This window comes from Sorex araneus, chromosome 2 (genome assembly GCF_027595985.1).
Source record: "Sorex araneus isolate mSorAra2 chromosome 2, mSorAra2.pri, whole genome shotgun sequence".
NCBI classification, from domain to species: domain Eukaryota; kingdom Metazoa; phylum Chordata; class Mammalia; order Eulipotyphla; family Soricidae; genus Sorex; species Sorex araneus.
The window spans coordinates 159,063,472-159,089,347 of record NC_073303.1 but is presented as its reverse complement, the minus strand read 5'-3'; the positions used below and the strand labels follow the sequence as shown (position 1 = coordinate 159,089,347).

Here is a 25,876-nt window from a genome sequence, read left to right as displayed (position 1 = left end):
ACTAACACTCCTATTATAATTTACCTTGTCTGGTGAGGATGAATTCATTAAAGAAGATAAAATGTCTCAGACAGATGTTGCAATTTATTACCCCATGTTTTCACTCTGGAAAATGAATTCAAAGAAATGCTTGAGGTATCAAGACACCATCTATTCTCAGAGCGAGGAAATGAACTCTGACCCAGAGCAGGATGAATTCTGACTTGGTAAATAGAGTACAACAAAGACATCTCCGAATAAGGAAAGCCAAGAAGCCAAGGGTGTATATACAGAAAAGAAAACACATGGAGAGGCAATATATTATCTGACTGTGAAAAAGCTTTGCAGCTCTCGGCTAACCCCACGCTAGCCAACCACCACTGTAGCATCATCTTTCATTCTCTGATCCAGACTGCAAGAGCTGCTGGGAGGAGCAAAGTTCTTTGAGAACAGCTATTTCCAGGGGAAATCAATCTTGTGGAGGTAAACTTCACTTTTCTATTCTTTCACCCCAACTACCCTGAATTCCTGTTTGACATGTGTAGAATATAAACAATAGTATCAAATCTATTAAAATGGATCATCAGTGGTATTTCACAGAAACTCAGGCATCTCTTCTTCTATAACACACTTGTTAGAAAGAAAATTCTGCCCGCTGCTGACTTCTCCCCACTCACAACCCAATTTATTAATCTTTTCATTTCTCTCTAGTGTAGTTCAGGTGGGGCTGGAGTGATAGCACAGCGGTTGGGCGTTCGCCTTTCACGCGGCCGACCCAAGTTCGATTCCTCCACCCCTTTCGGTGAGCCCAGCAAGCTACCGAGAGTATCCAGCCCTCGAGGCAGAGCCTGGCAAGCTAACCGTGCATATTGGATATGCCAAAAACAGTAACAATAAGTCTCTCAATGAGAGACATTACTGGTGCCCGCTCAAACAAATCAATGAGCAACGGGATGACAGTGACAGTAGTTCAGGTAACATGGTTACAGTAGTGTTAATATTGATGATCTTAATGTACAAAATCATTGTATCTTCATCACCAGCAAAGTGTCCAAGATCATCCATCCCTCTCCATATTTCTTCCCCTCACTTCCCCCCCCCCCAACCCTTCTGCTTAGTAATCTCAGTTTTGTAAGTAAAGGTCAAGTGTTTGTCATCATTTGATGTTGTTAATTTCCTTGTTGTGCTTTTTCCCATCTCCCTCCTATTTTCACCCTTCTCCCCCTCCTTTAAAAAAAATCTTAAGAACTGTGATTGTTCAGCTTTGTAATTGCTTTATTTATCTTCGATATCCATCCTTTATCTGATGTATGGATGTACGGTGTGCAAATATTTTCTCCCATTAAGTAGGGTTTCTATTTATTTTAGCCTAAGTTTCGGCATGAACTTTTATTTTTCGTTTTCTTTTTTTTTTATTTTTTCTAATTGAGTCACTGAGCATGAACTTTTCACTCTGATGTTAGTTCAGTGTATTTATTTTTGCTTCTAGTCTTTCATAATAGAGTCAAATAATTGAAAATGTGTCTCAGGTCTTCTGAAGGGTTTTTACTATCTTCCTCAGTGTATGTTATGGACTCTGGTTTAATCTTTTTTTTTTTAATTTTTTAAATTTTATTGAATCACGGTGAGATAGTTACAAGCTTTCATGTTTGGGGACTCTGGTTTAATTTAATGTCTTTAATCCATTTAATTTTTTGTATGATATAAGATAGGAATTGAATGTCGTTTTTTATGTGACTGTCCAGTTTTCCCAGCACCATTTGTGGAAAAGGCTTTCTTTGTGGAACTGAAGTTTTAAAGTGAAGGTACCAGGGAGATTAACACTGTTGATTCATTTAAATGGACCCTATTATTAAAATAATATGTATGAAATATCATTAAGAGTTGTAAGTCATGGTACCTGAATAAAAATGGTGAAGTAAAATAATAATAAGGTGCATATCTAACAGAATATTCAGCTGTAAGAAAGATGAAATATTGTTTCTTGAGACAAGGTGGATGGAACATGAAGGTGTCATGTTAAGTGAAATAAGTCAGAAACAAAAAGATAAATACTGGATGATCTTACATATGTGGGGGATAAAGAAACAGACCAAAGGAACAGATCCCGTTAAATAAAAGCAAACCCTTGGACTCTGGCCACGCCTGTCACTTCCACCAGAATACAAAATGCAAAGGGTAAAAGGGGTGGAAGGGCTTCAGTGGATAGTGGTAGGGATGATACTGATACTTGGGTTGTCGTCACGACGTTATGACATATTTTGAAGTAAAACTGTACTACTGAAATAAATCTATTCTCTTAAGCCAACATTATTTCAGTTTAAAAAAATTTTTTTCTTATGAAAGAGATGCAGAAAAAATAAAAAAACTTCGGGGCTGGAGCGATAGCACAGCGGGTAGGGCGTTTGCCTTGCACGCGGCAGACCCAGGTTCGATTCCCAGCATCCCATATGGTCCCCTGAGCACCGCCTGGAGTAATTCCTGAGTGCAGAGCCAGGAGTAACCCCTGTGTATCACCAGGTGTGACCCAAAAAGCGAAAAAAGAAAAAAAACTTCATGTGCATATAAATATTTATAAGGAGAGGGAAAGAGAGATTAATATAGATCATTTCTATGTCACACAGTCATTCATACACAATCGGAATAAAAGTATTCCCCAAACTTACAAATATGTTTCATCGGCTGGCTAATATTTTAGAATGTTGTAGAAATTGGGAAACTATACCAAAGTTAACAAATCCATCATAAAAATCTAAGTTCTTCCTATTAAATTGTTTGCTATGACCTTGCAGAGAAGTTAGTACTCAGTACTTAGAAACTGTTCTTTTGATCATGGGGTTAATATCAGAGTTTAAGTTGTTTTAGCACCCTAATAACCTACGAGAAACTAAAAATGAACCAATCAGGCCTTCTGGTTGAATACTGATCATCAATACAAAAATCTACAACACATATATACAGAATAGTTTAAACCCAAATTCGACTGCTTTGGTCCAAATATATGATAGCCACCAGTCAGAGTTCTGAAACTAAAACCACCTCACTAAGGGATGGATGTTGCAATACTGTATGGCTGAAACGATGAACAACTTTATAACTGTATCTCACAGTGATTCGATTTAAAAAAAAAAAGATGATGCACTGACATATCTCAGAAAACACTTTCCATTATTAGACTGTGTGCACCTAGAGGACAGAGACTAACCAAGTTATTCTGTTCTGAAGGAAAGGAGTTTGCCATATTAAGAGGTACAGTAAATATTTATCAAAATAACATAAACAGGGAAGACAGAAACTCCTTTCCATATGTAAAATATTACAATGAATATTACTATACTACAAAACAAGTCCATATTTAGTCCATTAATTGCTAGGTAAGCTCTAAGATATATTTACCAATCTTTAAAGACAGCAAATTCTAAATAAATTTGTAATACAAGGCAAATAACAAGCAACTTTCACAAGGGATACTGATTATATTTTTACACTTTCAGATATTTTAAACATACTTTTATATTCTCCTGAGACCGTCATTTTCTCCCGTCTTTTACACTTAAAGCAATTCTTGATGTAGGCCCACCACTCATGCAGTTAAACCATAGGGACTGCTGGCTCCTGCCACTGAAGACCCCAAGTGCACAGGGGCAGGTGGGCCGAACACCCGCCAAAAGAAAGCTCCTGCAGCAGCTTCCATCCCCACCATCAAAAATCATCTATAAAAAGTAATATTTGATTTACTATTGAATAACATTAACAGAAGTGTTTATGTTGATGAAAACTTTTGTGTTCTCAATTAAGTTAACTTTTAACTTACTAATTAAAAGTTCTTATAGCCTGCAGTCTATGGCAGAAGTCTGTAAATAGAAATGTAGCACATTGACAACTAATCAATGAATTTTATGTTTTTAAAAGATAAAAAATTAGTGTCCTTGCTACATTTACTAGAACATACACATGTTTATTCGTTTTCAGTGTATAGCCTCTACTTTCATCTAATAGTGGCAAGGTTATGAGTTGCAATGGGGACCACAGAGTTTGAAAATTTGAAATATTTACTACCTGACCCTTAACAGAAAGTTTGCCAGCCAGCCCCTAACTTGTCAGGAAGCAGTAATATTTAAAGGGATAAAAAAACTGAACCCTGCTTCACTGGACCTAGGGCTACCAAATTTTCTAAACTATCTCCTCAATCAATGTATTATACAGAAAGTGCTAGGAAACACAAAACAATACTCTACCTGCCATTTTCCTTGGGAAACCTGCAAATAAAAATTTGAAAGTGTTAAGCAGAGTTTAAGACAGTTGAAATTGCCACATTAGTCGCCAAAATGCAAGTTCTTAATACATTTCCTCTGAAATGTTTTCTTAAGTAAAAATGCTTAAAGAGATACTAACAGATTCCTGTAGACTAAAGGAAGTGCACAGATGTGAGGAGAATATTCTATTTTAAAATTAATAGTCCTAAATATTAGATGATCTCATTCATCTTTGGAATATAAAGACAAACATGAGGGTTTGTCATTGTTCAATGACAAAACAATGACTAACCCTCAGCTATAGATTAAAACCTGATAAATTCAAGGGGAAAGGTGAGAGAAAATAACCAAGATTACAGGTGACATAGGAACAGTGGAGGAAGGCAGTAAATTTGTGCATCAAAACCATAAATGCTAACTCTATAGCAACTATGCTACATAAGCTATAATTTTAAAATAAGCAAATAAAAGGAAACCAATTGCCCTTACTTTCTTTAAACATCATTGAACACATTTTCTAAATAATTTGTACATTTTTCTCTTTATAAATAATCTTTTTCAGTAAATCAGAAGAGAACCCTAATTGTTGGCAAAAATAAAATTAGGGACACTTTATGGAAGGTATCAAAGTTTCCTCAAGAGAATAAACTCCTATGCTTTCACCCTGAGCCAACTACAGATCTCTTTGAGTATGTCTCTTTGAATATATTGTTTTGCCTGTTTTAAGTTTTCTCTGCTGAAAAACTAGCACTGAGCATACAACTTTACTAGAAACAGTCTTTAGACCAGGGGTGGGAAACATCTGAGTTTCAGGATATATTCAGCCCCGAAATTACATAGTCTGGTCCTAGCACATGATAAGACAGATATATCTACTTCTCAACAGTTGTGTGGCCCATCGGCCTATATTGCATGATATATGGATGATGCTAAAAGTATCCAAATAGCCTTGAATTTGAATAAAGTTTCCCAATTCTGACTGAGAATAAATCTATTTACCTAAAGTCAAGTACATGAATATCCTTGTAGCCTGGTAATCCAATAAATGCATTTTCAACCTGTTAAAAATAAAAATCAACTGTCTAAGTATATAGAAATATGAAGTACATCAAAAATGATTTTATACTTTTACATACACACAAGAATAAGAAACTTAAACAAGAAATTTCTAATTACAATGTTACAAAACAGTTTTCACCACAATACTGATCAATTTTTCCTTCTTATTTTCTCTTTCAAAGTTTTAATGAACTCTGATAATAATGATTTTCCAAATTTTAAAACGATACAACATATTAGCAAAGCACTGTTTGTTTTCCTGATAGAAAAAAAATAGTGGGGAAAAAACACTAGTTTCTTAAGAAGCTATGACAGCAAAAATGTAATTGTTTGGATTCAAAATCTGAACACAGCACACAATTTGACAAATAGTCATGTTCATTTACTATAAGTATGTTTGGTGACTTCTGCTTCCTGTTCCTCCAACTGTGAACACAGTCAACATGGCAAGAAATCTGCAAGGATAGCTCAGGAGGGTAACACAGGCCGTGCTGACTGGGTGTCGAGGAGGCTCTGAAGCAGCGACCAATAACTTGCCGACTCTAATAGAGCAATCTGTGAGCAATCCAGCTTTAAAGTCTTTATCTTGAAATTCTAACCAGACAAATCAGTGAAACCTTTGTGATTAGAGGGAGAGCAAGAAAGAATGCTAGACAGAACTGAAGGTACAAAATCTGATCAGGTTATAAGGATATACAAACTTCGACAAGACTTAACATTTAACAAGCCTCATTTCAGATGGCAATCATCTCATTAGCTACGTTGCTGGAGGGTCAACCTAAAAGCAAGGGAAGTTAAGTTTGGGATATCTCTGGGCTTCTGCTTTCAAAACCAAGTTCTCAAGGTCTAGAATATAGGAAAGCAGTTAAGTTGCATTCCAGACCTGGGTTTGATTCCCAGTACTACATTGTTTCCAGAGCATCATAGATTCATCCCAGGGGGGCACAGCTACCACCTGAGGGATGTGGGTAACCACTGGCACTGCAAGGCTCCGAGCAGCACCACTTTCTTGTTGGCGAGAATTTCTGGTGCGGACTCAGTGTCTAGAGTACCAAATGGAAAGCCCCTCAAAATAAACAAAGAACAAGCAAAGACCACGTTCTCAGAATATGAAAGTATAATTTTTTTTAATCTTGGTGTATTGAAGATCTTTTTGCCTAAAGAATAAAAAGACAAATTCATGAAACTTTTGGCTATAGTGATGGCCTTATTTTATTCTCTCAGAAAAAAGAGCAATGTAGTGTAATTCTTGTGTGTTGGGAGTGGGGATGGAATCCTCAGGCTAGGCACTCGAAGACTGAGGTCCATCCCAGCTGCTTTTGCTGGCAGAGGAATTCTGCACAAATATTCTTTTATAGAATTAATATTGACCTGTTTTGTGTCTGCACTAATTTTTGTAAGACAAAAATGAATGTCCCTGAAAGTATTTAATTAACTGCAATATGCTGTACAACTACAAGCTACCGAAAGTATCTCGCCCGCACAGCAGACCCTGGCAAGCTACCCGTGGTGTATTCTCTATGCCAAAAACAGTAACAATAAGTCTCACAATGAAAACATTACTGGTGCCCGCTCGAGCAAATTGATGAGCAATGGGATGACAGTGATACAGTGGTTGGAACTGGAAGATATCGTTAAGTAAGCCAGAAGAAGAGAGACAAACACAGGATGATCTTATTTATCTAGGGAATATAGAATAGTGGGTGAGGAAATGTATTGTAGTAAAAGGATGGTGCTTAGATCATCCTTGACTCCTTGACCCTCAGTGTTTAGAGAGGAGACAGAGAAGGAAATAAATCAAGGTGAGAGGGGGAGAAGAGAACAAGAAGTAATGGTTGCTTTAGTAATACTAGTGACATGAGTGAGGGGTCTAGCTATATGCCCAAAAGACAAATTCGACAGAATTGAAAACATGATATCTAAGTGGCAACCACTGACACTTTGTAATGTGCCTGTCAAGTGGACAGGTGGGAGTGGAGTGGAGGTTGGAATGGGAAGCGAATCTGGGAACAGTGGTGGAAGAAAGTTGATAGCGGTAGAGGGATTGGTGTTGAATTTTTGCATATCTAAATTGCAACTATCGGTAAAGTAACCTTGTAAATCTTTAATTAAAAATATTTTAAAGAAAATAACCACATGCATTATATCTTATAATATCACTTCTAATTCTTACACAGATTCCAAGAGACATTTTCTCAGTCTTATAGATTAGCAACCTGAGCCTCTAAGATATCAAATAATTTTCCTACAATAACACAACTGGCATGTGATTGCATCAGAACTTATTCATCCCCAAAGTTCTATAACACCAAAGCCTATATTCTCCCCCACTGGGCTACATGTCTCTTCCCCTTTTCTCTGCCTCATAATAATAATTTCATTAGTCTCACCATAACTTCTCACCATCGGGAATGAAGATGAGGGAGTCTCTTGAGGGTATCTGAAAGGAAGGATGATCTGATTTTCCTTTCTACTCCTAAAAACTTCAGTGATCATCAACAAGTTACTTAGCTTCCTATACTTCATCTGTGAAATGCAGATGCTTAGCCTACATGGCTACTGTGAGCAGACAGACAGGAAGCAGCCCGAAGAACGCAGAGCTCTAAGCCTGGACACCATGTTGGCAGGCTACTGATACAGGACTACACTCCCAAACCTATGATGCTAACTTCCTCCTTTCCAATGTCACACTTGAGTTTATAACAAACTTATTTTACTCTTCTTAAAAAGAGTAAGAGCTCCTGAGCCCCAGTCAGTTCCAAGATGTTTGTTTTCTCTCTCTCTGTCTCTGTCTGTTTCTCTGTCTCTGTCTCTCTGTCTCTCTCTGTCTCTTTCTCTTGCTTTCTTTCTGTCTCTCTGTCTCTCTGTTTCTCTCTCCCCTACTCCTAATAAATACTATAGTACTATTGAAGGACAAAGTGAAAATAGCCTAATAGGAAAGAGTTAGAAGTCCCCTTCATGGATGGGTGTTTGATCACTGTATAACTGAGACTTGATCCTGAAAGCCTTGTAACTGTTCTCACGGTGATTCAATAAAATAAAAAAATTTAAAAAAAAAGAAGTCCCCTTCACTTTGCAGCAAACATGGGCACAGGACCTTTCAAAAATAAAATTGCTGATTAGGCTGCTCCACACAAACTAGTGAGTAGACATTTTCTTCTAGGGAAGCAATCACAGATTTAGATACAGGTCAGATAAGGATCTGTCCCATGATAGGTCAAACCTTTTAGCACTCTCAAATGACCACAAGCCAATAGCTACCTAGCTCATAAAGTCCTTGTAGGAGATGTTTTTCAGGGTGTCTATCAGACTGTCTCTAAATATGTGGTCATTCAGTACAATTATTTACCCAAACTCTCATGCTTATTAAACTTTCCTTAATCCAAGGGCAGAGAGAGCTAGAAAGTTGATCCAAGACACTACCTGATGCCAAGTGGCCACTGGCCTGGCTGACATTTCTTCTACATACCACATAGCCTCACAACTTGGCCACACAGCTAGGAAAATTAATGGTCTGGCCTACACACCACATGTCTGATGGCTACAATGATGCTATTTGGCTGAGAGGTGCACATTTTCTTTTTCTCATCAAGACACAATGTCCAGGGAAGGAAAACTGGTCCAAAGCAATGAAATTGAAAGACTTGACCAAGGAGAACCCCAGCAAGAAGGAATGAAAATGAAGTAAACAGGAAGGAATGATGTGCCTTGTCATCAAAGAGAGGAATTGGATACTCAATGCAAATTTAAAAGCAAAGACAACAAGAAGGGAGCCAAATGTGGGTCCTTATTGACTAAAGGAATCTTGAGTTCAAGTATTACATAAAACTCTTCCAGAAAATAGAACTGTAGAAATGGTCTAATACACACTTCTTTATTTTCTTTTTCTTTTTTTCTTATTGGATCACTGTGAGATAGAACCTTAAAAAGCTGTTCATGATTAGGTTTCAGTCATACAGTGTTCCAACACCCATCCTTCCACCAGTGTACATTTCCCAGCAAGCAGAGTTCCAAGTTTTCCTCCCATCCCCCCACTCTTTTCTTCTCTTTTTTCTTCTTTTCTTCTCTCTCCCTCTCTCTCTCTCTCTCTCTCTCTCTCTTTCTCTCTCTCTCTCCTTCTTCCCCTCACCCCTTTTGTGCATTGAATGCATACTTCTTTAAAGAAAACCTTTATTTTTTATAAATAAAAATATTCCCAACCAAGGAACAGAAATAAATAGGAGAAAAAAATATTTTTCACAGTATGCCCACTTGTACTTGTTCTATTTTTCGTTTGGGGCCACACCTATAGCTCTCCAGGCTCACTCCTAGTTCTGTGAAACTCCTGAGGGTGCTTGTGGGACCAAATGTGGTGCTGAGCATTATATTCAGGTCAACTGCGTACGAAGCAAGCACCTTACTGACTTCCACCCCATATCTCTCCACCCCCTATTGTACTTTTAAATTGTGTACCATGTGCTACTTATGTGTTAACTACTAAAATTTTTCAATTAAATAAATAGTAAATATTAAACTTATATTTAAAGACATTAAATTTAATTCTTCCTCTAGGGAAAAAAAATACACTGGATAAAGATCCTCAAAGACACGTTTTTAAAGTCATGATAAAACTATGCCGTAGCATGATAAAAATATGCCGTAGAATACTTCCTTGACTGAGACACAAAAGTTAGAAGTAGTAATTATAAATTAACAGATAGCATATATTGGACTGGAATTATAGCACAGTGAGTAGGGCATTTGCCTTGCATGTGGCCGACCCGAGTTCGATTCCTCCGCCACTTTCAGAGAGCCTGGCAAACTACCTAGAGTATCTTGACCGCACAGCAGAGCCTGGCAAGCTACCTGTGGTGTATTCGATATGCCAAAAACAATAACAACAAGTCTCACAATGGAGATGTTACTGATGCCCACTTGAGCAAATCGATGAACAGTGGGATGACAGTGATACAGTGATAGCATATATTAGCAGATAGCCCAAGCATATGAGCATGCTTCAGTAAACTAACTCATCTTTCTGTGAACCTGTCACAAAGGCTTCAGAAGAAATGGATGTAACCACCTACTTAAGTATATAGAAATCCTGAATTCAAAACCTAACATGAATCAGTGTTGAAACTATGGAAAATTTATAACTCCAGAACAATGATCTATTTATCAAACGAATTGAATAAACACAAACCATAAAAATTACCCACCTCTGAAATAAATTCTTCCACAAGGTGCTGGTGATAAGAGCTAGAGGGATCCTGTAGTTCTTCCCTATATTGTTCCCCCAAAAGATGAATACTGAATTGTGCAATCTGCTCAGCTGCTGGCGGTGTGGACTCTTCTATCAGATCATCAATTTCATTGCTAATCTGGACATTTAAAGAGAGAAGAAATGTCAGTGTTTAACCATTCAATCAGCAAACACTGATTGATTACCAAATGCTAAACTGAGTACTACGGGTAATTTCTGATGACCTTTTATAGGTATTATATATTATAGTTTAGAACTAGTTAGGTGAATTTTTAAATGGGCTAATATTAAAATTACTATGCATTTTTACATTCCTTTAAACATACAATGAATGGATCAGAGGAATATACAAAATTCTCCACATATAAACACCCAAGTTGACCATGTGCAAATGAATATTCAAAAAGAAACAGGCTGGAAGGCTAAATTCTCAAACTTTTTGGCTTAAGACCACCTTTTGCACTTGTTTATTGAACTAATGGTGTATTGTATACATTTCAGGTATGCATCATTAAAACCAACAAGGGTATATGCCACATTCAGATCATCACAAAATGTCCAATTTCACGTTTCACTGTACGATTTCCCCTTTGTCCTGATTTCTCCACCCTCCTCACACCCCCACTTCTTTCTGGTAAGCAGTAATAGGTCTTATTAGTCAAAAGGGTGTTATTTTTAAACAAAGAGCTCATAAAACCCAACAATATACAATAAACAATTATTAAAAATAGATGTGGATGTGAACAAACAATTCTCCAAAGAAGACACACAGTCAATAGGAACATAAAAAGATGATCACTATCTCTTCTAATTAGTGAAATGCAAATAAAAACAACTGTGAGATGTTACAACTGTCAATCAACAAATGGGAAATAAGGAAAGTGGTACTGGGATGACACAGGAACAAGAGGAGAGGGTCATGGACACTTTAGTGGTGGTAGTAACTTCAATACCACAGACTTAAATACTATCACAACTCTATTACCTAAACTATAATAATATAAATATAAAGACAAGAAACAATAAGTGTTGAGAAGTGTGAACTGGTCCAACCATCATGGAAAGCAGCATGGAGATTCCTTAACAACTCAAATAGAGACATTACAGGGGCCAGAGCCTGTAGTACGGAATATGTATATGTAGTGTATAGTATTACATGTATAAGTGTGTATGTGTATACAGTACAGTATATATAGTACAGTGTACAGTAATATAGTAGAATGAGTAGGACACTTGCTGCACTGTGGCCAACCACAGTACCACACATAGTCCCACCTAAGCCCTGCCAGAAATAAACCCTGGGCACTGCTGGGATGACCCAACAACTGAAAAGACAAAATAGACATTTCATCAGATATTTTATCCTACTTTTGTATTTATCTGAAAAAATTAATGCTTTGAAGAGATATATTGTTTACTTGTTTACTGCAACAATAATCAAGAACTGAAGATAACCTAAGTACACATATATTAGTCAGTAGCTAGAGAAGATATGGCATACTTTCACAATGGAATACTCTAAGCTGTATATAAGAGAGGAAAGGAAGAAAGAAAGAAAGAAAGAAAGAAAGAAAGAAAGAAAGAAAGAAAGAAAGAAAGAAAGAAAGAAAGAAGAGAGAGAGAGAGAGAGAGAGAAAGAGAGAAAGAAAGAAAGAAAGAAAGAAAGAAAGAAAGAAAGAAAGAAAGAAAGAAAGAAAGAAAGAAAGAAAGAAAGAAAGAAAGAAAGAAAGAAGGAAGGAAAGGAAGAAAGAAAGAAAGAAGGAAAGGAAGGAAGGAAGGAAGGAAGGAAGGAAGGAAGGAAGGAAGAGAAAGAAAGAAAGAAAGAAAGAAAGAAAGAAAGAAAGAAAGAAAGAAAGAAAGAAAGAAAGAAAGAAAGAAAGAAAGAAAGAAAGAAAGAAAGAAAGAAAGAAAGAAAGAAAGAAAGAAAGGGAGAGATGAAGAGAAAGGGAGAGATGAAGAGAAAGGGAGAGATGAAGAGAGAAGTAGGGAAGGAGAGAGAGGGATGGAAGGAGAGAGAAAAAGGGATGGGAAGGAGAGAGAAAAAGGGATGGGAAGGGGGGAAGGAGGGTGGGAAATCCTTTTATTTGCAAGAACATGAATGGACCTCAAGAGTTTCTCATGTTTGGGGGCTGGAGCAATAGTACAGCGGGTAGGGCATTTGCTTGCATGCAGCTGACCTGGGTTTGATTCCCAGCATCCCATATGGTCTCCTGAGCACTGCCAGGAGTAATTCCTGAGTGGAAAGCCAGGAGTAACCCCTGTGCATCATCGGGTGTGGCCCAAAAATGGAAAAAAACAAAAGAGAGAATTTCTCGTGTTTGGTGAAATGAACCAGAAGGGAAGAAATTAACACTATATAAGTTCACTCATTTGTGGCACAGAGAGAAAAAAAACAGATAAACTAAATAAAATTTAAAAGAACTATAAGATCAGTATATCTTAATTAAGATATAACTATATATCTTAATTTAGATATATCACTCTAGTGTATATCATTCTAGTATAAGAATGATTTTTTGGGGCTGGAGCAATAGCACAGTAGGTAGGGCATTTGCCTTGCACTCGGCCAACGTGGGTTTGATTCCCAGCATCCCATATGGTCCCCTGAGTATTGCCAGGAGTAATTTCTGAGTGCATGAGCCAGGAGTAATCCCTGTGCATCGCCAGCTGTGACCCAAAATAAGCAAAAAGGAAAAAAAAAGATTTTAAAAAATCTTCTAGATGATCAAAAACCAAGATTGTTTGAGAAACCCTTATTACAAAAATATCAGAAGCATATATTCCAAAAGGAAAATTATTCCAGGAGAAAAAATAATTTCTAAATTAACTGATAAATATCTAAAACACACAACAACAAAAAAACAATAAAATGGTAAATGTCTAAAAATACTGTTTTATACAAATTGTATGAGACAAATTTGTTAACTCTTAGTTTGTGAATTTTAAAAAGAGAATTTGGGGCTAAGGAACTAGCTCAAAGGACTAGAGTGCATACTTGTTTTTGCAACATTGCACGTGGCCCGGGTGGTCTGGGGTACTGCCAGGGTACTCCCCAAAAATAAATTAGTAAATATTTTCTCTACCACTGTATCACTGTCATCCCATTGCTCCTCGATTTGCTCAAGTGGACACCAGTAACATCTCCATTGTGAGACTTGTTGTTACTGTTTTTGGCATATTGAATACACCACGGGTAGCTTGCCAGGCTCTGCTGTGTGGTCGAGATACTCTCAGTAGCTTGCCAGGCTCTCTGAGAGGGGCAGAGGAATCCAACCCAGGTCGGCCGAGTGCAAGGCAAACATCCTACCCACTGTGCTATTTTCCATATATTCTCCTGAAAACCAATCTATCAAAACACCCTTCAGAGAAACTGTTATACTACTATGTCTGTAACACCTCAGCCTCTTTTCTGAGCCATAGCTACATGATGTACCAAAACCAACTCCAATAACTGTGATTTATTTTAAAAAAGAAGTTCACCCCTCAACTATTTCCACGCCATGTACCTTGAAACCTGTGAACATAACCTCACTTGAAAAATAAAAAAAATGAGCCAGGGATAATACAGCAGAAAAGGTTCTTCATTCCAGTTTGATCCCAGCACCAAATTTAAAAAAATAAGAACTACAGAGAAAAAGAACAAAATAACACCAAAAAAAAAAAATACTGATATAAATCATTGTGCAATCATTGGAATTACAGTGTTCTAAAGGTCCTGCATTGTGGAGGACAAACTTTAATTTGGCTAAATATTTTTTATATTTTATTGTATAACTAGTAAAAATACATGAAGTACATAATTTCCAAGATGGTAGATGGGCAGGTGTATTAGTAAAATCACTGACCTGTAAAACTCTACCTAAGCTTCATTTGAACCAGTGGTCTAAGCAACCTAACTCTCATTAAATCTCTCAATCTTAGGTATCCTGGTTTTTGAGTCGTTTCACTGACAATTCGAGGCCTTCTCTGTCTGAAAGAAAAGTTTTTCTAGGCTCTCCAAGGAATCCCTTTTAAAATCCACATTTCCTTAGAGGCAATTGTATGATGTGTTTTGTAGTTCAGCAATGGGATAAAAATCTCTCTCCTTACATCCAAAAATAGTAATATATAATGCCAGGAAGTTGGCTCCATAGCTTGGAAGCGGGCTTCACATGTTGGTGGAAAGTCATCCCAGATAGAGAAGGGAACACCAAGTAAAATGTGATTGGAGATCCTGTTCGGGGAGGGAGATGCGTGCTGAAAGTAGACTAGACACAACACGATGGTCACTCAATGCCCCTGTTGCAAACCACAACACCCAAAAGGAGAGAGAGAGAACAAATTGGAATGCCCTGCCACAGAGGCGGGGTGGGGCAGGGAGATGGGATCGAGGGGTGGGAGGGATACTGGATTCACTGGTTGTGGAGAATGGACACTGGTGGAGGGATGGGCTCTAGAACATTGCATGAGGGAAAAACAAGCACGAAAAGGTGTGAATCTGTAACTGTACCCTCACTGTGACTCACTAAAAAAAGAAAAGAAAAGAAAAGAAAACAAATCTCCCTTAACCCCTGTTCTTCATGTTAAAACAAAATACTGAAAACAGAATATCACTCACACTCTCCTCTGATTTCTCCAAGTTGTCCTCTGAGGTATCTTCATAGGAAGTCACGCCTGGATATGGAACACTGAGAACTGTACCTAAGTAGAAAGCAAAAAACATGTGTCTGAACTCAGTCCCTGACAAAGTTACAATTTACAGTAGGAAACAAAGAACTATGTCCAAAATAATTTCTATAAGTCATATTTGCCTTTTCATCCTGGAAATTATGTGCATTCTAACCTCAAGACAGTTGCACAGAGTCTTCCCAGAATAATAAATAATTATGACTTCTTTTGTTCATTTAACAAGCATTTTTTGAGTGCCTACTCTATGCCAGGCTTAATGCAAGACATTTAGGATATGTGTGTGAATATACATATATATTTGAAATTTCTAATATAAACATTTTCCAAATTATTTTTAAAACATCACAAATTTACAGAAAATAGGACAAATGATCACGTTTAAAGGACACCACAGAATATGATCAGAAAAGCATTTTATTCTGAGAAACTTTTTAAGACTGATCACCAATGGTAGTGGTAGGATAGGCTCAATCTCTTTCCATATGGATAAATTACAGATGCTTGCTTTACAATACTTATTTAGGTTATATGTGTGCTTTTTATCTTGTTTTAATAGGGGTCACTCCTTAAGATTCTGTACTTGGGCTGGTCATTAATTTCCTTTAAGTGGTTTTCTGAATTGTATTATATTTAATAAACATTTTAAGTACAATATAATGCCATAAATATAATAATCAAAAATTAAATAAGCAAAATTATAAGCAAAAATAAGCAAAAATTAAAATTGCTTGAGACTCCTGAAGGAGAAAGAAACTGGATGCTTTTGTAATTAAATGAGGATACCCTAGCAGTGCTCAGGGGATGTCGTGGCGCTTCCCAAATATACTTCTGCCCTCCAGGTGTGAAGATTCAACGCTGGGTCCCTGCACAGTACTAGAGGCCACAAAGGGAACACCTGGTGGGCTCAGAGTTCTGGGGATGCTTAGAGACCCATGCAACGTTAGGGATCTAACTTGTGTCTTTGTATTTGCAAGGCAGATGCCCCTATTCCCTAAAATACCTTTTTTTCACATATATACAATTTTTGGCCGAGAGCCATAGCACAGCAGGTAGGGCGTTTGCCTTGCACAAGGCAAACCCGGGTTCGATTCCTCTATCCGTCTCGGAGAGCCCAGCAAGCTACCAAGAGTATCCCGCCCACAAAGCAGAGCCTGGCAAGCTACCCGTGGCATATTCATTATGCCAAAAACAGTAACAACAAGTCTCACAATGGAGACATTATTGGTGCCCGCTCGAGCAAATCGATGAACAACGGGATGACAATGCTACAAAGCCACATAAAATTTTTATTCAATTAAAGATAATGATTTACAAAGTTATTGAAAGGGAAGTAATGGGAACAGGGGTCAGGAGCCTCAGTTACACCAGGGATGTGGAAGAGTGGTATGACTATTGTTTTGTTGTTTCTTTGGGGTTTGATGGTTTTGTTTGATTGTTTGTTGCAACAGAGAAGTTTATTAGCGTCATAGCAGGCTAGACTTGGGAAGAATCCAGCACTCAGGCAATTGGGCAGACTATGGTGGCACAAGTGCTGCACAGAGTCGGCAAGCCCTCGACAGAAGACTCCATTCACACACCAGCTTCTTTCTCTCTGGGAGAAAGTTCGGCTTGGGAGAAGTGGGCTGGGGAGGGACAGGGCAGCGAGGCACCATGTCCAGGGCCCAGATGCTCAACCCACGGGACAGTCTGCGCCAACCCTGGCTTTCAAGCTTAATTTTAACATTACAGATTTTCACCCTGAGCTCATCTGGACTAAGATTTTCTTTCTCTTTTAGAAAGCATTTCCACTAATAATTAGTCAAAAGGGTGAAGACTGAGAACTTTCCCTTTCTAAGGCTTACAGTCAAGAGTGAAGAGACCAGGCACCAGGAGCTTACAAATGAGAGGGGCTCAGTGTCCGCTGAGAAAAGGTACAACTGTAAGGGGAAAGAATGCAGTTCTACCTTGGTGAATGTTAAGATTTAACCAGTTTGCAAAATATTTAACCCAGAGAGCAAAATTCACATCGTTGTTTCAGTGATTAGTCTTCTTGCATGGTCACTGCTGCAGAAGAATTTCACACAGGAGAAAGCAGATTTGGAAAGCAGTTTGCTAGGACGGCCCTCTGCATTCCACTGGGACTCTTGGCCTAGAAGCTGTATGAGAGAAGATGGAGCCGGTGTGGCTTTTCATCCTATCCATGCACAGGTGATACGCACAAAAATCGGGAACCCATTAAGGGATCACCACAGCAATGTCAGGAAGCTGTTCTCGGACAGCTGGATATTCCTCGACAGACCCAAACTTCTCACTGTTCATCCGAAAGACCTGGACTCACACTTCCAATCCACAGAGGAAGGACGCCTCAGTGATCTGCACATAGTGCTCAGTGTGACCTTTGTAGAATTCCCAAAGGTGGCCTGGAGAGCCTTCAGTTGGCTGTTAGGCTCTGGAGTTGGGGTCTCTGACCCCAGTGATATTGAACTGGATTCCCTGTAGGAATCAGAACTATTGTTGTTTGGGGCCTCATCCTGCATACTCAGGACTTGCTCTTAGCTCTGTACTTGGCTGGGGGTTAGAGACCAGAGACCATATTTGATGCCGGGGACTGAGTCAGGTTGGGTACATGCCAGGCAAGCACCTTCCCCACTGTGCCGTCTCTTTGGCCCCACTCTTTGTCCCCAAGTGTAGGACCAGGACCATCTTATGCTCATGGAGCAACAACACTGTCAGCACCTATAGCAGCTTGCGTTCGCAGGGATCTTATTGGGGTTGATACTGAAGACTCGAGTCACCATCATATTGTCTTCTCTTGTCGGTGACATTCAGCTGCAGCCCCATGCAAGTGGGCAGTCAGGTTCCATTGACACTGACATTGTCCACAACCACTCAAGGTTACGCCCTGAGTTACTCACCACTCCCTGAAACTTAATATCCTTTTTTTCCTTGCAGTGTCTTAATTTTTCTATGCCTGCTATTTTTCAGATGAGAGCTGAAAAGTGTGCTTATTTATCTGCAAAATTGTCTTATATTGTAAATAAGTATAAAAGGAATGTGAATAAAAGCACAAAACATACCTGTCAATGTTGAGGCATCATCAAGAGGAGCTGAAGATAACAATTCATGGCTATAGAAAAAAAAATATTTACCATGAATAAAATAACAGAACTGTGAGGACTTATCAGGGGATTTGTTTTTCCACAAAGAAAATCCCTGTGGGAGATACGGGCTGAAAATAGACATTAGACTGAACATGATGCCTACTTAATACCTCTGTAGCAAACCACAACACCCAAAGAAGAGAGAGAGCAAAAGGTAATGCCTTGCCACAGAGGCAGGGTGGGGTAAAGGGGACAGGGTGGGGGTGGTGGGAGGGATGCTGGGACCATTGGTGGTAGAAAATGGGCACTGGTGGAGGGATGGGTACTCGATCATTGTATGACTGACTGAAACACAAACATGAAAATTTGTAAGTCTGTAACTTTATGTTATGGTGATTCACTAATAAAAAATTTTTTTAAAAAATCCCTGGCTCTTCAAACAAGATTTCCAAAATCATATTGCTAAATAACAGTGTTTTTAAAAAGGTTAAGAGTCTTCACAGTACATTAATTTTATGTTGATGCCAACTCAACTAAAATCAACCCACATACTATTTCATTATCCCTTTTTATTTCTTCTCAATTCAAATCATTATTAAGTTTATGAGAACACAGTTTTATAGGAAATAGGTGATAAATTATTACAAATGCACAAGTAGTGCAGACAGAAAAGGGACTATGTAAGTATAAATCTCAACTGACTGAAGAGATAATAGAAATTAAAAACCTTTTATCCCAAGGAAATCTAGGGAGGGAAAGCCTAGAAGTGACCTGATATAGGTCACACTGATAACATGTTTCAGATCTCCCAGTGAGAGCGAAAGAGGGCTGGATTCCCAACCTCAAAATTCTTCAGAGAACCACTAAATTTCTCAAAGAAACTCTGAATTCCTCAGAGAACCACTAAATTCCTCAGAGAACTTACTGCCAGGCAAAATACCACCTGTTTTACAAATCCTTCAGGGAAAATTAATCAGGCCTTTTTTTCTTTCCTTTGTGTGTGTGTGTGTGTGTGTATGTGTGTGTGTGTGTGCTTGTGTGGTGGGGGAGGTGGGTACACCCAGCTGTACTCAGGACTTACTCCCAGCTCTGTGCTCAGGGATCACTCCTGAGGGGCTCTGGAGACCATTTAGGGGCCAGAGAACTTAACGTGGGTCTGCCACATGCAAGGTAAGTGCCCTACCCTCCAGCTCCATTAATTGGGTTTTTCTTTTATTAGGTAAACTTCCTCCCCAGCACAAGGCAGGGGACAATTTCTACCTCCGGTACTTCCATGCTATCAAGCAAACTGTCTATTTATACCACCTTTCTGGAATGATGGTACTGAGAGACTCTGCCATCCTATGTGGCCATTGATCTCCACTGGGTATGCACTGCCTTACAGCATTAAGAAACACAAATGAACCCAATTTCTTTTCTTTCTTTTATTTTCTATTCAAGAGCCATGATTTACAAAGTAATTGATAGTTGAATTTTAGGCACACAACAATTAACCACTGGTCCCTTCACCCAATTTCAAGTACAGTTCCTAGAGTCAAGTTCAGCACCTCCAGGCCACAGACAAAAGAGTTGCCATCATGGATGAATGCTTTTGAATTCAGAGTGAGAGCTTATGTCCTATAATGCTCCCTGCAGGGAGCCAGTCAGGAAAATGTTCTGTCCACTACTTTCCAAACCTCAACGAATTGCCTTCTCCAATAAGAGTAGAAAAATTTAAAAAAAAAAAAGATAAAAGAGTACAGGCCTCTTACAATTTTTCAATTTCTAGAGAACCAAAGAAAGTAGATGTCCATAATACCAGCTATCCTATACTGTCCTGCAACTACAAGCAGAGATCAGAAAGGGTTACAAGATCATCTGAAAAAGCCCCTGGCCTCAAGGAAAGAAAGGGTGCTCGTGCAAATTCAAATTTTCACGTAGTTCAAAACATTAAAGTAATTTGGGTAAACTTTGAAAACTTTTGCATTTGTGACCTAAAGTGAAAGGACTGTTCCCTAAAGCTTTCTCAAAGGAGCTGAAAAGAGTGGGGCCAATTTTCAGCTCATTGCAACAGGAAACTCTCCAGTTTAACACAAATAGCTTCAAGGATCCTCACAGATTTTCCAATATGCCAGTGAGCTCCATCTTTAAAACAATTATTTTAGAGTTGGCAGTGCGTGGGCAGCAGCTACAGTGGCTACGTAGCAGATGAGAAACTCCTAAATTTCCTTTCTCTGGAAGTGAGGTAGAATTTCTTAAGAACATAATGGATGGATGGGGCTGGAGCGATAGCACAGCGGGCAGGGCATTTGCCTTGCACGCGGCTGACCTGGGTCGATTCCCAGCATCCCATATGGTTCCCTGAGCACCGCCAGGAGTAATTCCTGAGTGCATGCGCCAGGAGTAACCCCTGTGCATTGCCAGGTGTGACCCAAAAACCAGAAAAAAAAAAGAAAAGAATGGATGGAGAAAAGAAAACCTATGGTGGTTGTGAAGGCCCTGATGTCCAATTACTATCCTCTGATGGCCATGCATTTATTGTAAAAAGAGAAAAGGCATTAACAACAGTGAGGAACAATAAAAGCCATGTGGAGTTGTCCAGATCAGTTTACAGACAATGAAACCAATTAAGTCAATCTTAGAGATATCCTTTCACATGTGCCATCCAAAATATGCATGTATTTCACCTAGTAGGTTTGTTACACTACCAGCTTGACTGAGATTCCTGAATCCCCAATTGCACCTGAAATGGCACTGAAATTGCTGGTGGCTGCAAATTACCTAGCTTGTTAAATAATATCAATTATAATATTAATAAATAAAACAACTCCTTGCTGTACAAAATTAGGTCAGAGAGGGGAGGAAAAACTCAAAGCCACCAAACATGAATACAGTCATTTTACTAGACACATAAGCAGGTAAGAGAGCTACAAGTGAGGACTGACATATAATTTTAAACATGCATATGTTTAAGCAAACATGGCTATATTATGGAAGAGAATATAAAGTTTAAATAAATGTTAAGATAAAATATGATCGGGAGTGAGGAGGCAAGTAGGGCCACTATAACCTAAGCCCCAAGTTTAGTTTTTTGTTTTATTTTTGGCTTTTCGGTCACCGACCCAGTGATGCTCAGGAGTTACTCCTGGCTCTGCATTCAGAAATTACTCCTGGTGGTGCTCAAGGGACCATATAGGAGGCCTGGTATCAAACCCAGGGTGGTGGCATGCACAGAAAGTGCCCCATCTGCTGTAGGGGACCTACCTGCTACTATTGCCTGGTCCCTAATCCCCCAAGTTTTGGTACAAAAACCCCACTAACTTACTTAATGCTAACCAACAATCTTAGATGAAGATACTATTATTTTCATTTATACCTAGGAGGAAACATACTAGAAGAGATTAAAAAATTTGCTTTAGTAGAAAATTTGAGCAAAACAGATCTAAATTTTTTTCACTCTAAAGATTATTCTGGCTTTTCAAAACACTGGGAAGACTAAGGCATGAAACCATTATACCAAAGCTATCCCTACTTGCAATTTACATTGTATTTGCAGAAAATTGCTTGCTAAGTAAAATGTCATCTGGAAGAATCTAAAGAAATATGTTATCTAGATAAGGCTTGATGAATGATGAGCAGAGGAAGGCTTGGGGGATGAGAAAATATCAAGAGGCTTCTTGGGTTGCAGGAGGTAGAGCTTTAAAAAAAGAAAAGGGGGGAGAAATTCAGATGAATTTGGAACAGACATTCACATAATGTCTGTTCTTGAATAGGGTTCATCAATTATCCACAATTCAAAACCCCTTCCAAATATCTCTATTTTATAGTGAAAAAATGAGGTCCAGATGGGTAAAAGCAATTTCCCAAGGTCAGGCAGTGACTTGATATGGCTCAAAGCCATGCTTAAAATTCTTTTCCATATCCAATATCCTTTTCAATAATAAAAGTTAAAACTAAATTTATTATATGTCAAGCAATGTGCTAAATGCTTTATTTTGGTTAACTCATTTAATGCTAAGCTACACTCTTAAGAGGAAGACACTACTATCCCCATTTATATGTAGGGGGAAACTTAGGCTAGAAAAGGTTAAGAATTTGTCTGTGTTATACAGCTCATCCACTGGATTCCAGAAATCTCACTCTTACCTACCTTAATATCTTACTACATAGCCTTTAAATAACCCATATTCTCTAGAAGAGCAACAAGCAATTCTCTTGGTCTCAATGATACAGCCTACATGAATCACACAACCTAATGGTCAAAATATGTGAAGTTCCAGAAAGAAGAGAAAACCAAGGTGAGAGTCAGAAAATGACAGAGAGAAATAAGACATGAGGAGCATCTAGGATAAAGTTGCTCACTTCAGTACAATCAGATTTCACTTAACTAATTCAAAATAACCTCCCCCCACCCTCGCCCCTCAGCCTAGTAAAACTAACTTAGGCCATCTATCAAAGAAAATGGAGCTATTTAAATGATAGCAAGCAGGTAACTCAATACTTCAACTCATTTGTCTAATATGCCAACACTTTATCCTTCAGCTTTTCACTCTCTTTTAAAAGTAAAGAACAAAACAAGAACCCTTTCACATGTCCTCACTAGGTCTGCCTCCTGCAGGGATGCCTGAGATTGTCACAACATAACTAGAATACAGCCCAGTATTGACACTGGAGATATAAATGCCCCTTCACTTCTAAGCCAAACCACACATTTGAAGTTGTTTGGTTAAGACCTTTAGCTTAAGACCAACAGCAAACAACCCCCTACTGTCTCATTTCCCCAGCTCATCTAGCACATAATTTATTCCTCACCACCGCTGCTCGTCATGTCAGTGGAATTCAGGTGGGAGTGTGTCAAAAGATATTACAGCCACATGGAACACAAATTTAAAATTAGAGCAAAACAAGCCAAGCACAATTTCACATGTAGATTCATACAAGCCTTGACATTTTAATTTTCTATACTATGCTTATCTTTTAAGTCTACTTACTGTAATAAGTTTTTGAGAAAGAAAACAACTTAAAGCAGAAGCCAGGAATCCTTGATGCTAAACTCAGGCGTATCATCATCTTGGTGTATGACCCAGGAAAACATCTCTATTTCCCTGGGCTTCAAGAACCTACTATCTAAAGCAGGAATGCCACTCTGTTTCACAAAGGTGTTGATGAAGACCAAATAAAAATGATGTACAATAGCATTACAAAAGTATGAAGTGTTAAACAGACAAAAAGAGAAAAAGAAAATATTTGCTTCAAAAAATGTTTATTTGGAGTCGAGAAGTTAGTATATGGTGGTTAAGATGCCTGTGCTGCATGTGGTCAAGCCCAGTTCAGTCCCCAGTACCACAAGGTTTCCTGAGAATATCAGCAAAAAGCTTATGATAGACTTTGGTGATTGAGCAGAAACATGGTTCTTCACGGAACAAAAAAATTAATGAATATATATCTTAGGCTAAGTCATATCGGTTACTGAGGCTACAGCAACAGGATCAGATGGCAGAGCGCGAGAGAGAACTCAAAGGGTTAAGCTTTGAATGCAGGAGCCCTGTTGGATCCCTGACACAGCATGGATGCCTGAGCACAACTGGGTATGGCCCCTAAACAAAACAAAGAATCAGATGCCAGAGGATTAAGGAGTAAACTGCAGCTATATGGAGATGCTTACAGGATGTCTGGCTGTAATGAAGACAAGTGCTGGAAAAGAATAAATTAAAGTAACATGGAAGAGATTTGAGCATGTGTATGGAAATGGAAATATTAGTAATGAGAGAAACTGAAGTTCTGGAGGGGGGCAGGGGGAAACAATATCAGTTTGTAAAGGCAAAAGATATAATAACAAAAACAACACAAACAGAAGTAATCTAAGAAGTTCCATGAAATGGGAGATCCTAAGAGATATGAATAATGCTTTTTAGAAAAGAAACTTAGCCAATGATAGGAAAACTTAAAAGAGTATAGTGCAAAATCCTTTGTGTAAGTCATAACAGCAAATGCTACAATTCACCTAGAAGCAGTGAGGAATTAAGCAAAGAGGAATTAGGGTCACAGATGGACTTAAGACTGCTAATCAGCTGGTTTACCTAGGTGAGCCCAGTGTAGTAACAAAGATCCTAATTCAACGTAAGGGGCCGGAGCGATAGCACAGCAGGTAGGGCGTTTGCCTTGCACACAGCCGACCCAGGTTCAATCCCCAGCATCCCTTATGGTGCTACAAGCACCACCAGGAGTAATTCCTGAGTGCAGAGCCAGGATTAACCCCTGAGCATTGCTGGGTGTGACCCAAAAAGAAAAAAAAAAGAGTCTTTAATGTAAAAGACATAAAAGTGGGGTATCAAAGTAAGAGACTGAGAAAATGTCATTGCTGAGAGAATATAACCACATAAAGAGAACATACCACACAATGTGGTTGGCCTTTATAAGCTAGAAATGGCATAAAATTAAAATCCACCTGCAACCTCCAAAGGAGGACTCAGACTTGGAGACCTTTGTGGAACATACATTTGTACCATTTTAAGTTATTAAGTTTATGTTACAGCAGCAACAGAAAACTAATGTAAGACTTTCTTAACAGAATACAAAAATAATCTCCAACCTTCATAAAAATTAATTTGAATAAAGAAAAGTGATGGACAGGTTAAGGATTTTCATGGATCTCTATAGTTGTAAGGCTGGATAAGACTGTTTCGTGAATTCCTACACTAGTCTCAAGGCTTTACTTCTGGTGTTACTCCCCCATTCAACTGACCATAGCCAGCAATTTTCAGTCCACCCCAATCTGAACTGTTTCAGTTCATGAGAAAGACACTAATTTAAATTTAAAATTCCACTTCAACTTTAGTTCATATGTATTCTTATTCTTAATCTGTCCATCACCTTATTTTCTAAGAACAGTATTTTGAGTCCTCTTATCCTTTTATCAACACATATAGTAGTTGAGCCATGGTGCATAGTTGTGAGTCTATCCCAATATAATCAGTATATTTGCAAATATTTGAGCAAAAAACAAATATTGCTTTTGCTTATAGGCAACTTCATTGTGAGAAACACTAAAAAACTGCACCCAAATAAAGTGAACCACAGAGCAGTTCAAAACACACACATAAGCTTATGCACACACTATACCTCAAACATCTCCTCAGCTACCTCAGTTCACCCCATGTGTCATTAGCCTCATCTGTCTTACTTGGTACCATACCTGCCTGTCCTGTTCCAGGTAGCCTCCTTCCACCACCTAACAGTAACTCCCAGATACTCAATTTGCAATGTTCACTTCCATAGAGCAAACTGTTATGTTTCTTTCTGCATAAGAGTTGTATGCAGTATGATCTATGTATTATGGTTGTTACACATTTCAATGCCTTCAATATGATTTTAAGTTATGAAAGCTATAGGGAATACTGGACTCAGTAGAGTCCCTCTAACTATATGGTGCATTGGAATTAGCAAGGAACCTTTCTCTGAGAACTACCTCTCAGGAGCAAGATCCCACACCTAGAACGACATAGCCTCAGTCTAGGGGCTTAGTCTCAGACACCCGCCCCCATATATTCACCGGTATCATTAGCTTTATGAATGAGATCACGCAAAATTCCACTTCCTCCATAGGAAATGCT

At 38.5% G+C, this 25,876-nt stretch overlaps 1 protein-coding gene and 1 pseudogene across 1 annotated transcript in view; one reads left to right on the top strand and one right to left on the bottom strand.

Moving 5' to 3' along the window:
• IMPG2 (interphotoreceptor matrix proteoglycan 2) overlaps positions 1-25,876 on the bottom strand; it is an 84,520-nt gene that overhangs the window by 39,598 nt on the left and 19,046 nt on the right. The window contains 5 exon segments of the mRNA XM_055124518.1: positions 4,218-4,238; positions 5,235-5,293; positions 10,493-10,654; positions 15,134-15,216; positions 18,261-18,310. Of these exon segments, the coding sequence (XP_054980493.1) occupies positions 4,218-4,238; positions 5,235-5,293; positions 10,493-10,654; positions 15,134-15,216; positions 18,261-18,310 (375 nt within the window).
• LOC129402267 (elongin-C-like) lies at positions 20,723-21,056 on the top strand (annotated as a pseudogene).